Source organism: Vipera berus, assembly GCF_964194415.1.
Source record: "Vipera berus genome assembly, chromosome: 3".
Lineage (NCBI taxonomy): Eukaryota > Metazoa > Chordata > Lepidosauria > Squamata > Viperidae > Vipera > Vipera berus.
This window is the reverse complement of record NC_138204.1, coordinates 210775120-210789051: the sequence shown is the minus strand read 5'-3', so window position 1 is coordinate 210789051 and position 13932 is coordinate 210775120. Positions and strand designations below refer to the sequence as shown.

At 42.0% G+C, this 13932-nt stretch overlaps 1 protein-coding gene across 1 annotated transcript in view; it reads left to right on the top strand.

Annotated features, from left to right (window-relative positions):
- COL22A1 (collagen type XXII alpha 1 chain) overlaps window positions 1-13932 on the top strand; it is a gene marked incomplete at both ends in the record, with an annotated part of 165547 nt that overhangs the window by 44978 nt on the left and 106637 nt on the right. The window contains 5 exons of the mRNA XM_081324712.1: window positions 1980-2255; window positions 5857-5937; window positions 8959-9072; window positions 12122-12166; window positions 13746-13799. Of these exons, the coding sequence (XP_081180838.1) occupies window positions 1980-2255; window positions 5857-5937; window positions 8959-9072; window positions 12122-12166; window positions 13746-13799 (570 nt within the window). The remainder of the gene's footprint in view (window positions 1-1979; window positions 2256-5856; window positions 5938-8958; window positions 9073-12121; window positions 12167-13745; window positions 13800-13932) is intronic.

Genomic DNA, 13932 nt, shown 5'->3' with positions numbered 1-13932 from the left:
GTATACTGCCCTTCTCCCAAAGGACTCAGGGTGGTGAACAGGGCAATAAATATCAAAATACCGAAATACAAAAATTAAGAACAGATTAAACCATAGTGCCCAATACAATAAATAAATTACATTAAAACAATAATTTAAAACCCAAACCCATCAGACCAGGCCGGATTGTTCAAACAAGTAGGTTTTTAGATCACGTCGGAAGGAGCGAATGTCGGGAACCATCCGGAGCTCAACCGGTAAACGGTTCCAAAGGTCAGGCACACCCACAGAGAACGCCCTCCCCCTGGGGGCCACCAGTCGACATTCTCTGACCGGTGGCACCCTGAGGAGGCCCTCTCTGTGGGAGCGCACTGGGCGGAGGGAAGTTGATGCCGGCCGTAGGTGCTCCCTAAGGTATTCCGGACCCATGCCATTTAGGGCTTTATAGGTCATTACCAGCACCTTGAATCTCACCTGGAAGGCAACTGGAAGCCAATGCAGCTCATGAAGCAGAGGTGTAACATGGGAGTATCGGGAGACCCCCAACACAACTCTCGCGGCTGCATTCTGCACCAGTTGGAGCCTCCGAGTGGTCCTCAAGGGAAGCCCCATGTAGAGAGCGTTGCAGTAGTCTAACCGAGAGGTCACGAGCGCATGAGTGATTCTGATTCAGAACAGAATGGTTCAAAACAGAATTGTTGTATTAGAGTTATTTGCTCTCCAAGGGCTCTACACAGCACAGCATGGCAATTCTAAACACAATACTTTAATTACAACACACACCTTCCCTAACTACAGGCTATTGCTCTGGATCATCTCCGCCCTTCAAGGACTTTGCAAGGTGATGTTGCCAATTAACAACATGTTTAATATTCAGTCCTTTACGCCCAGTTTAAAGAAAAATCTCAAAGTCTTTAAAATAGCACACACCCTTTCTCCAAAAAGGTTCTTGTGCTAATGAGGATGAGGTATGGCTTCAGTGTGGTTGTTCCTTTTTGTAATTGCTACTGAGCTTTCAGCAAAGCTCCAAGCTCCTGGCAGGATTTGTACCAGGACATGCTGCTCAGCGTAGTTTGCAGACCTGGCAGTTGACTGAAAGTCCTCACGCAAGATTGTAATAGGTGCCAACCTGCACGCATCACCTCCGCTTCTCTGTCTGTAGGTGATTTGCATTCCATGTTTCGTGCTACACACACCCTTTCCCCAGTCTGCCTTAGCATTTGCTTTCTGTAAGCTCGAAAGACTGGGTGGGGTGAAGTTGCCTCTGGACATATAGCATGTCCTCGAAAGCACCAGAGTGTGGCTCATTTAACACAGCCATCTGCAACAAGGGCTTGAATGCTTGTGAGTAAATTTATGAGTGCATGTCTGAATGCACGAAGGAAGTGCAGAGATGCGTTTCTGCCTGGCTGCAGCTGACCGCAGAGCTGTGGTGGTGCGGTGGTTAGAATGCAGTATTACAGGAAACTAGTCAAGGAGAGAAGCAACCTAGAACTAAGGAGAAATTTCCTGACAGTTAGGACAATTAATCAGTGGAACAACCTGCCTCCAGAAGTTGTGAATGCTCCAACACTGGAAGTTTTTCAGAAGTCACTGGACAACCATTTGCCTATCTTGCACAGTTATGCTTTTTTCTTGTCTTTTGTGTCTAGCATGTTGATCGTATATAGTAATGAACCAGGAATAATGAATCCTCAGAATCAGGGATACCCCTAGCTGCAGATTAGAACTTATTAAAGCCATCAACATTCTGGGTCCTCCAAGGCTGTTAAATTTGATTTACTGCTACACTCAACCTAGGGTCTTCCATAATTCCTCATAATTGGCAATGCCAGCTGTAGCATTTGAGTTTGTGGTGCAAAACATGTGGGGCACATAGAAATGGATTCTCTGTCTGATGAAGTTTGTTCTTACCCTTCTTCTCATGACTGATCGCTCCTTTGTTGGGTATTTGTTCTATATAGATTCCTCTCCTTACAGTAATATCTCTGTTTTCAAAGGTTTCCATTCGGTTAGATGGGGAGAACAAAGCCTTGGAGTACAATGCAGTTGGACTCACCAGAGATGCTGTGAGAGTGGTTTTCAAAAATGGACCTGTCAGTGACCTGTTTGATCGTAACTGGCATAAGATTGCCCTGAGCATCCAGTCCCAGATGGTCTCCTTATACATCGATTGCAAACTGGTCCAGATATTACCTATTGAAGACAGAGAAAATATTGACATCCAAGGGAAAACAGTGATCGGCAAACGCCTTTATGACAGTGTGCCAATTGATGTAAGTACCAGGGACAAAGCCTACCCAAAAAAGGGGTGGGAATCAGTTCTACCACCAATCATATCCCTAAAATATCCTCTATATTTATTGAAACTATGTTTTTTTTAAGTCCCTTTAATTTGGTGTGGGGTTGAGACAATTGGGTGGAGCTGAGCGTTTACTGGCTGGATGCCCTTCCTGACACCTATGTGGAGTTTGCAGCAGATATTTTCGCTTTGTACCCTTGAGAGAGAAACATCGTCCATTACTTAGGATCGAACTCTCAACCTTCCAAGTGGGAGAGGAGCATCTTCATCACTAGGCCACTGTATCTCTCATTTATTTAAATTATGAATACAGACTTTTCAAGGAGTCTGTGGCATTAAAATGTCTTCAGTGCAGTATAGAATAATGGTAGATTTAATATTTAGCCAGTGGCCACATTTCTATTTTTATCTTATGTATATATATATATATATATATATATATATATATATATATATATATATATATATATATATATATGTATATATGCTGCCTATGCCCTCTATAAGATGACTCTGGGTGGCTGACAAGTTTAAAAAAACAAGTACAAATAATTAAAATATTAGACATTAAAATTATGCAGATTGAAATATTATTAACGAAGTGTACTAAAACCAAAACTATTGGTAGTTCTCTGAAGACAAAGTGTACTAGGGGTTGTCATGATAGCAGTGTTCCAATATTTGAGAGTGGGTCAATCTATTTTCCAAAGCACCTCAAAGCAGGACAAGAAACAATGGATGGAAACTAACTGAGGAGAGAAGCAATGCAGAACTAAGGAGAAACTTCCTGACAGAGAGAGCAATGAACCAAAGAAATAACTTGCTATCAGAGGTTTTGGGTGCTCCATCACTGGAGGGTTTTAAGAAGAGACTGGACAGCCATTTGTCTGGAGTGGTATAGGGTCTCCTGGTTGAACACGGCTTGGACTAGAAGACTTCCAAGATCTTTTGCAATTCAGTTATTCTGTTAAACTGGATGACTTCTGAGGTCCCTTCTGTTGTGATTCAGAGTCAGCCTGTGGGTTCGGCAGTTGGGTCAGACGACTCAGAGGAGGAGGAGGGGGGTGTTGAAGAGCTTGCTGAGGGGATTGGACAGCTTGATGAGAGCCCCCAGCAAGGCCCCTCTCATCTGGTCACGATGCAGACCCAGCTGTGTGAGCCTGACAGCGTGGATGAAGATGACCCACAGCTGGCCCTGTTCAAGGACGCCCGACGCAGGAGGCAGTCAGTCAGGAGTAAACAGAGGAAGGCTATGGGGCACCTCGGAAGGAGGCACAGAGAGGCCACGCCCTGAACTGTATTTAAGGGGAATGTGTGGGAGGGCTGGTTTGCTGAAGGCAACCACTTGGATTGTTCCTGCTTCTTAGCTACTGTTTTATGGTTGGTGTCTTGTCTTGCTCTGTTTTATGTGAATAAATTTGGCAGGCGTATTCCAGCCTCTTGCCATTTGTAAAGGGGTTGTCCCTGCCTTCTCTGCAGGGCCGGTAGCAGGCTGGTACAGAAAACCTTCCCCCCTTTGATTCTATAAGCTATTCACATTGTAAGGTTGGTTCCTGTACCTGTTATCATTATTCTACTTTGTGTGTGTGTGTTTGTGTATGTGTGTGTGTGTGTGTGTGTGTGTGTGCTTCCTTTTTTCATTGTGCTCCTGACTTTCATTACTAGAGATTTATTATTTTCATTACTAGACCATTCCAACTCTGTTATTCTGTTAGATTCAGATTCAGATTTATTAAATTTATATGCCACCCTTCTCCCCAAGGACTCAGGGCAGCTCACAACAATAAAAATTAAAAAAAAACATAAAGTACAAAATTTTAAAAAGAATTAAACAATGAGTATAATAAATAAATGACAATTTAACCCAATAAAAGCCAAATTTAAAACCATAGTCAGTCCAGGCCCGCTTGTTGGAACATCCATGTCTTCAGGTCATGGTGGAAGGACCGAAGGTCAGGGGCCATCCGCAGCTCCGAAGGCAGTTCATTCCAGAGGGTTGGCACGCCCATAGAGAAGGCTTTCCCCATGGGGGTCGCCAGCCGGCATTGCTTAGCCGACGGAACCCTGAGGAGGCCGACTCTGTGGGAGCGAACCGGGCAATGGGAGGTTGACCATGGCAGCAGGTGGTCTCACAAGTACCCCAGGCCTAAGCCATGTAGGGCTTTAAAGGTAATTACCAGCACCTTGAATCACACCCGGAGGGGAACCGGAAGCCAATGCAGCTCGTGCAGGAGTGGTGTAACATGGAAGTATCGAGATCCTCCCATAAGCACCCGCGAGGCCACATTTTGCACCAGCTGAAGCCTCCGGGTGCACTTCAAGGGCAGCCCCATGTAGACAGCATTACAGTAATCCAGGCGAGAAGTGACAAGGGCGTGGGTGACCGTGCATAGGGCATATCGGTCCAAAAAGGGGCGCAACTGGCGCACCAGGCAAACCTGTGCAAAGGCCCCCCTGGTCACAGCAGTTAGAATCACACCCTCTTTTTTTTCTACCATCTTTAGCATATGCAATTTCTGGACCTTAAACTTTGATAAGCAGACCAATCATTCATGAAATGGAACAGAGTTTTTAAACCTTGCCAGAAATTTCTGAATTCTGACACTGGTTCTAAAATCATCAACGTAAATAAAAGCGGCACACAGAAGATGGAGAGAACGGTGAAACATTTACTGCTCGTCTTCCTATCCTGACATGGATTTTAAAACCTGGAATTACCCAGAGAAGGACTTTGAGGGTTAGACTTCTACATGACAGAAATATTTGCAGTTTCATTCCCCCAAACAATTAACCAGTTTTCTAAAATGTCTCACCTATCTTTTGCCTTCTCTTGTTCCAAGCTTTCTGCACCTGTAAATGTTCACACATTCTTCCACTATTTTTTTTCTCCTTGCAAGAGCAAATGTAAGTCTTACCTTCGCTCCTTCCGTCGCGATCTGAAGACATTCTTATTTGAACAAGCCGGCCTGGCCTGATGGGGGATGGGTTGGGTTTTATGGTCTTTTTTAATATTTGTATTTACTGTTTTTATTTTTTGTTTTTATTTTTTATTTTAATTCCATTTATATCCTGCCCTTCTCCGAAGACTCAGGGCAGCTTACAAGCTTAGCAGTAGCCTTCATTCTATGTATATGCCTGCTTATTAGGGCTTTCACACACCCCCGCAAGCGGCATTATTACAAAGTCAGCTTAATTGCCCCCAACAATCTGGGTCCTCATTTTACCTACCTCGGAAGGATGGAAGGCTGAGTCAACCTTGAGCCTGGTGGGATGCGAACCTGCACTGATTGCAGGCAGCTGGTGTTACTTAAGGAGGCATATGTTTGCAGGCAGCTGGTGTTACTTTTAGTCGGGCATATGTTTAATTTTCTTTTAACTTTTGTATTTTTGTATTTTTTATATATTTGCCCTGTTCACCACCCTGAGTCCTTCAGGAGAAGGGCGGTATATAAACAACATTATTATTAAATTATTATTATTATTACGATTGGCATTATGTCAGCAAATACTCTTGTGGGCCTATTATTCTGCTACAAATGCAGGAAGTGAACTGATGCCATTTCTTTTTCTTTCAGTTTGACCTTCAGCGGATGGTTATTTATTGTGATTCACGACACGCTGAATTTGAAACCTGTTGTGATATTTCTCCTGGACCTGTAAGTTTAAACTGTGAACCTGTTTTGCAAATGTGCTTAAGGACATACTGTACCCTTATGACAATGGTTCCTTGTTATACCTTTGGATGGAAGGGTTACATTTGACTGAGATACATGAACAAACCAGCCACCATTCTAGGGAAAATATAGCTAGTCCTCCCTTTACAACTATGGTTTGGTTTGGAATTTCCATCATAAGTCTCTGTGGCTAGAAGTCAAATCAGACCTGATCTTATAGCCAGTTTTACAGCAGTTCTTAAGTGAATCCAGCCACCCCGCAAAAAATAAAAAAGGTCACAAATCATGACTACAGGATATTGCAACCGGTTGTAAAAGTGAGCTGGTTGCCAAACACTCAAATAGCTATCACATGACCATGTGGGTGTTGGAACAGTTGTAAATGTAAGTGCAGGTCATACTGTATGTCACTTTTTCTGGGGCTGTCATAACTTTGAACTGTTGTGAAACAAAAGGTTGTAAATTGAGGCCCACCTGTGTTGATTTTAATAGTGATGTATTAAATAAATATAGTTCAGTGTTGAGTTGTTGGGTTCTTAGCAATCTCTGAACTTCTTCTCATTCCTCTTAGATGTTTTGTGCCAGCCATGGCAGTTACCCAAAAAGGTCATCAGATGGGAGCAAAGAGCCTTCTTTGCTTCCACTGATGGGTTAGGGATCCCCGGCCCCTGCAGCCCCATTGGCGAGAGAGTTTTATGGTTAGGGAGGGGCTGAGACCCCCCATAAATACCTCTGCTCAAGGGGCTGCTCTTTGTTCTAGTTCTGCTCTCTTCTAGTCTACTTTTGTTCTCTCTCACATGCAGGCATGGATGCCACCATGCCAAGTAATTCTTTCTCTCTAATCTATCGTTGAATAAAGCTTCATATGATTGCATCTCTGCGTTCTGCTTTTCACTTGGAAGCACCATAATGATACATCTACCTCATGAGACCATCTCACAATTCCAGACATTTCTTTACAGACTAGGCAATGAATCATCAGTGTATGGGGGAGTAAAGTTGGCAAACCTTCCCTTGTGCTCTGATTTTGTTACTTAGCCTGGTGATAAAATGTCTGCAAGATCCTCAGGATATTCGTTGCCATGTAGCCATAGTACACATTCAAAATATCCCAATCAGACTGGGAGTAATCATCTCTGATGATCTTTCAGTTCTCTCTAGAATCTCCTTGAAGCTTTATTTATACTGTTAAAATAAACCATACAGATATTTGTTTCTTTGTTTTATTACTCCTTCCCCTTTTCTTCTCTCTGTTCCTTACTCCTCCCTTTTCTCTGGCCTTGGCATGGTGAAAAGTTCAACCACAATTTTTTAGAGAAAAGCAAGTTTTGCAGGATCACCATAATACGTACACTCTTTATTCCAGAATCAGTACAGTGGTAGGGCACCCTTGGTTTTGTACTCATGCAAACATGGCTATCTAGAGCAGATTCGGTTTAAAATGCAGCATTTCTAATCCTGTCACTGATTCAATAGTGGTGTTTTGCAAGACTGACAAATTCTGCTTCATGCACACCTATCCTGGCCACGAAAAGCCCACCAATGAAGAAGCTTTGACAATAGTATTGCATCATTATTGTGCAGTTGGAATCAATAGGAGTACAGATAGTCCTTGACTTACAATCTTTTGTTTAGTAACCATGTAAAGTTACAACAGCGAGACACTGGTGAAGCGGGCACAGCAGCGCCTGCATTTTCTGCATCGCATGAGAAAAGCTCATCTTCCTTCCCCTGTCCTGACCACTTTCTACAGAGAGACGATTGAGAGCATCCTGTCATACAGCATCACAGTCTGGTTTGGTAGCATCCCTGCTTCAGACAGGAAGGCAGTGCAGAGAGTGGTGAGGATGGCAGAAAAGATCATTGGAAGTTCACTTCCTTCTATCTAGGACGTGGCACATAAGCGATGCTTGAGCAGGGTCCGCAAAATTGTCTGGGACGCTACACATCTTTTCCATGACCTGCTTCCTTTGTTACCTTCTGGGAGGGGACTTTGTGGTATCCGAAGCAGAACATCCAGATTCAATCACAGTTTTGTTCCATACAGTATTAATCTTGTGAACTCTCAAGTTTCCTCTTTCTGCTATGTATTCAAGATGGACAGTGATTAATATTTATATGTTATTTATATGTAAGAGTGTAGGTCTATATATATGTTGTATATACTATGTTTAAATGTGTGTTATGTATGTGTACACTTTTGTGAGCAAGCAACAAAATTTCATTTTTAATATGTGCCGGTGTGTCCATAGTAAAAAAAAAGACAATAAGGGTTATCTATCTATCTATCTATCTATCTATCTATCTATCTATCTATCTATCTATCTATCTATCTATCTTTCTTTCTTTCTTTCTTTCTTTCTTTCTTTCTTTCTTTCTTTCTTTCTTTCTTTCTTTCTTTCTTTCTTTCTTGCTAGCTATCATCTATTATCTATCTATCTAAATATCTATTATCTATCTATCTATCTATCTATCTATCTATCTATCTATCTATCTATCTATCTATCTATCTATCTATCTATCATCTATCTACAACGGCACTGAGTTATGACCGTTTTTCACATTGACAGCATCTCCATGGTCTTTTGAAAAATATTTGGACTCTTGGCAATTGATTCATATTTATGATGGTTGCAGTGTCCTGGGATCATGTCACCCCCTTTTGCGACCTGACAAGCAAAGACAATGGGGGAACCAGATTCACTTCTCAACTGTGTTATTGCACCTACAACTGTAGTGCTTTGCTTAACTATTGGGACAAGGAAGGTCATAAAATGGGGCAAAACAACAACTGTCTCACTTAACAAAAAAAATGTTGGGTACCACTGTGTTCATAAGTCAAGGACAATCTGTAGTGCCAAATATTCTCCAGTTATAAATTGTTGATAAAAGTGAACTATTTCCTTCTTCTTGAAAACACATCCATACACATCTTTTCTTTTTAAAATCCTGTTTAAATCCTATTGATGCAGTTTTATTACTGTTTCTGTTTTTTACCAGAACTGTGAAGTGACAGTTGTTACAGATGTTCCCACTCCGGTAATTCCATCAACTGTTCCAAATGAGCAGATTGGACCTACCAAGACAGTCAATTGTTCCTGTACTCCAGGAGAAAAGGTTTGTTTCCAATAGTGCCGAATATCTGTAGCTCAGGTGTAGGATGAGGGTGAAGATTCATTTTTGTGGGTTGGTTTCCAAACATTTTGTTACCAGGCTAGGTAAGCTCTTCAATGGAGTATAAGGGGTGTCAGTGTTGGTGTTCTTCTGTGTACAGCGGCTTTGTGTGGTCAGTAGGTCTTGTGATGGAGAGGTCACATCAGATAGAAGATAGACAGGTAGATAGACAGATGATAGATAGATAAATGGATAGATAGATTGATAGACAGACATATAGATAGATAGATAGATAGATAGATAGATAGATAGATAGATAGATAGATAGATAGATAGATAGATAGATAGAGACAGATGGATGGATGGATAGATAGATAGATAGATAGATAGATAGATAGATAGATAGATAGATAGATAGATAGATAGATAGAGACAGATGGATGGATGGATAGATAGATAGATAGATAGATAGATAGATAGATAGATAGATAGATAGATAGATAGATAGATAGATAGATAGATAGAGATGATAGAGATTTGCAATACTGGCAAATTTCTGTAGCTCAGGTGTAGGATGAGGGTGAAAGTTCATTTTCCGAGCTTGTGGGTTGGTTCCTGAACATTTCATTACCAGGCTAGGTAACATCTTCAGCGGAGTTGAAGGGATATCATTGTCTTCTGTTTATAAGGGCTTCAAGTGTGGGTGTTTCAGGTGAGGTCTGTGAAAAGGTTTGTATCTGAATTCACCCTGTTATAAATAAGGGTTACTTAAAGCCCAGCATATCATAGCAGGAATGGATAACAAAGTCTTGTGCCACTTTTGAGCTGGGAAGCTAATTAAAACTCTAATGTAAACCCTAAAATAGGTGTAGAGCTATCAGGAATTAAACCCAGGAAATCATTTTTAACAGCCTCATATGCTTGCCTTATGAGGCCCCACATCTGTTCCTTCTCAGAAGTTATGCATGGGCATAAAAATTGTCGACTTCTGTTCTACAAGAAAAGAAAGATAGATACTGTGTTTCCCCAAAAGTTAGACCCAGCCTGACAGTAAGCCCTAGCTTGATTTTGGGGGGTGGACCTAATATAACCCCTACTCCAAAACTAAGCCATAGTTCTAGGGCGAGGCACACCCTTAAAAGTCAATCGGATAAGAAAGCCAGCTGCATAACACATGGATAAAGAGGCTCAGAAGGGACTCTGCCTAACTTGCCAGGCTGTAAAGGAAATGGTGGGAGAGCTATACTTTCAGACCTGCAAGATTCTATTAACATATTTTTACAATAAAATAGCCCACCTAATATTTTTCCCCCTCATCTGTTATACCTGGGAAGGCTGACATCATTTTTGCAAGTCTGTAAATGTAAACTTCCTGCTATTTGCTTTGCATCCTGAGAGGTTAGGATCCCTGGTGACACAATGGTGAGAATGCAGTATTGCAGACTAACTCTGCCCTTAGCCAGGAATTCGATCAAGGACAAATTCAACCTAGAAATAAGGAGAAATTTCCTGACAGTGAGAACAATCAACCAATGGAACAGGTGGCCTTCAAAGGTTATGGGAGCTTCATCACTGGAAGCTTTCAAGAAGAGACTGGATTGCTATCTGTCAGAAATGGTGTAGGGCAGGGATGCCAAACTGCTGGCCTGCAGGCTGGATGCGTCACACGGAAGCCGTGCCCACCCCAGCTCCAGCAAGGGGGAAAAAGTCACGATGCGTCACGACACGTCACGTGACGTGGTGAGTTTGACACCCTCGGTGTAGGGTCTCCTGCTTGGGTGGGGGGGGGTTGGACTAGATGACCTACAAGATCCCTTCCAACTCTGTTATTCTATTCTAATAGAGCCTTTGATACTTTTGAGGTTCGTAAAATGAGGAGCCAGATTGATGGGAACAATACGCTGATGTTGTAAACTGCTTAGACAGGGCTATAGAGCACCACAAAGAGGTATATACGTCTAAGTGCTTCTGTGCATTTTTCTCCATCTGTTATGCAGCTCTGGGCACACCCTCTCTTATCTGATCATTCTCTAGGCAACATTTCTTGCCCCTGTTTCTCAAGGTCTTTCTCACCTACAATTACATCATCTGAATTTTACAGCCCAAATATGGTAGCCTCAGTTAAAACCACTATAATAATAATAATAATATAAAGTTCGAAGGGACCTTGGAGGTCATCTAGTCCAACCCCCTGCTAAGGCAGGAAACCCTATACCATTTCAGACAAATGGCTGTCCAGTCTCTTCTTAAAAACTTCCAGTGTTGGAGCATTCACCACCTCTGGAGGCAGGTTGTTCCACTGGTTAATTGTTCTAACTGTAAGGAAGTTTCTCCTTAGTTCCAGGTTGCTTCTCTCCTTGACTAGTTTCCATCCGTTGCTTCTTGTCCTGCTTTCAGGTGCTTTGGAGAATAGCTTGACTCCCTCTTCTTTGGGGCGGCCCCTGAGATATTGGAACACTGCTATCATGTCACCCCTCACCCTTCTCTTCATTAAACTACACATACCCAATTCCAGCAACCGTTCCCTATATGTTTTAGCCTCCAGCCCCCTAATCATCTTGGTTGCTCTTCTCTGTACCCTTTCTAGAGTCTCGACATCTTTTTTACATCGTGGTGACCAAAACTGGATGCAGTATTCCAGGTGTGGCCTTACCAAAGCATTGTAAAGTGGTATTACTACTTCACTTGATCTTGATTCTATCCCTCTGTTAATGCGGGCTAGCACTGTGTTGGCTTTTTTGGCAGCTGCAGCACACGGCTGGCTCATATTGAAGTGATTGTCCACTAGGACTCTGAGTTCCCTCTCACAGTTACTGCTATTGAGCAAGGTACCACCTATACTATACCTGTGCATTTGATTTTTCCTGCCTAAATGCAGAACCTTACTTTTTTCACCATTATGTTTTGGGTCCCCCCCCAATCCCATGTAGTTGTTTTTAGCAGTTATTGTAGATGTGCAGACTGCTTACACCAGACCACTAAGTCAGGATTCATAACACGTTAGAAGCAATGATGAATTTTGCTATTAAACAGCCTACATTTTTCATTTCAGGGGCAGAGAGGCCTTCCTGGAGCTGACGGACCAAGAGGACAAAAGGTCAGCCTTGTCCGAAGAATAAAACATATTTTTAAAAGGAAACATAAACTCCAAACCTTTTCTTAAGGGTTTCTTCTTCTTTTCAGGATTATACCCTTTTATTGTTGTTTTTTTCCCCCAGCCTTAAACAGGGTGGCCATATTTTTTAATTTAACTAATAAGGGAGGCTTTCGCAGAAAGAATGAGAAATTGCTAAAAGAAAAAAAAAAACAACTATTCAGTGGTGGGATTCAGCCGGTTCGCACCACTTCGGCAGAAACGGTAGCTAATTTTTTTGTTGCCCAGGCCCAGAGTGGACTTTCCGGAAGCAGCATCCACGCAGAGAACCGGTTGTTCACATATTTGAATCCCGCCACAGGAACTATTGTCTGATGAGCACAACACTCTTATCTTGTAATAGCCATCGCCTTAACCACGGCTGGCACTCAAGATGATTCCAAAGATGCCAAACCCCAGCCAACTTAATAGAACAAAATGCAATTATTGAACAGGATTCTGCCTGTGTAAGAAATCAACCTTAAAAAACTCATTCCATTTGTGGTGTCCCATAGCATTTCCAAAATAGTGCCAGATACAATACAGATTCCTGTTTAACTCTCAAAGCAGACCTGCCTACACGATTGGTTTGATGTGTCAAGTGGTTTGTTTGACGCTGACATCGCATTAAAGGCTTCTGCTTTTTTGTTTTCTCCTTTTAATGTTGTTTTTTTTCCACCCATGATTTATGTTTTCACAGAGTAATGGTGGGATGGTAATATTTTCCATCAACATCTTTGCAGATGGCATCTGTAAATGCTTTACATTTATTTTGCCGTCTTAGTTGATTAGAATTTAGAAAAAAGACAGTATAATAAGACTAAGGATATGACACATTGTAGTTTTATTTATTCTAATTTATTCAGAACGTTTGTGGATGTGTATTTTCTGACTAACTCTATAGCTCTGGAAATGATAGATACCATTTGAACATATGCACAGAAGCAATATTCTTGGATGTAGATCTTATCTATGCAATCTTCTCATTATCCTCCCCTCCCTTCCTTCCTTCCTTCCTTCCTTCCTTCCTTCCTTCCTTCCTTCCTTCCTTCCTTCCTTCCTTCCTTCCTTCCTTCCTTCCTTCCTTTCTTCCTCTCCATGTTAGATAAAGAGATGCATGTTTCACCATTAAGTTTTTATATAAAAAAACTGGCTATGGTAATAAAGGTCAGTGGGGGAAAATCATTTCCTTCTTGCTATAAAAGGTAAAGTTTCCCCCGCACATGCATGCTAGTCGTTTCCAACTCTAGGGGCCAGTGCTCATCTCTGTTTCAAAGCTGAAGAGCCAGTGCTTGTCTGAGGACGTCTCCGTGGTCATGTGGCCGGCATGACTAGACACCAAAGGCGCACGGAACGCTGTTACCTTCCCACCGTAGTGGTCCCTATTTTTCTACTTGCATTTTTATGTGCTTTCGAACTGCTAGGTTGGCAGAAGCTGGGACGAGTAACAGGCGCTCACTCTGTTACGCGGCACTCGGAATTCAACCTGTCAAACTGCCAACCTTCTGATTCTTCTTGCTAACATATCTTTATTTTTGTCAAGGGAGACATTGGACCAATTGGACCTTCTGGCCCAAAGGGAGACAAAGGAGAACCAGTAAGAAAATTTATGAGACCCTAAATATTCTTTTTTTCCAATCCTAATGTAATCATATACTTGTGAGAAAACTCACACAGTTTAAAAATAATCAGAATAAGTCCTGACGGACTAACTTAAATAAATTCTAAAT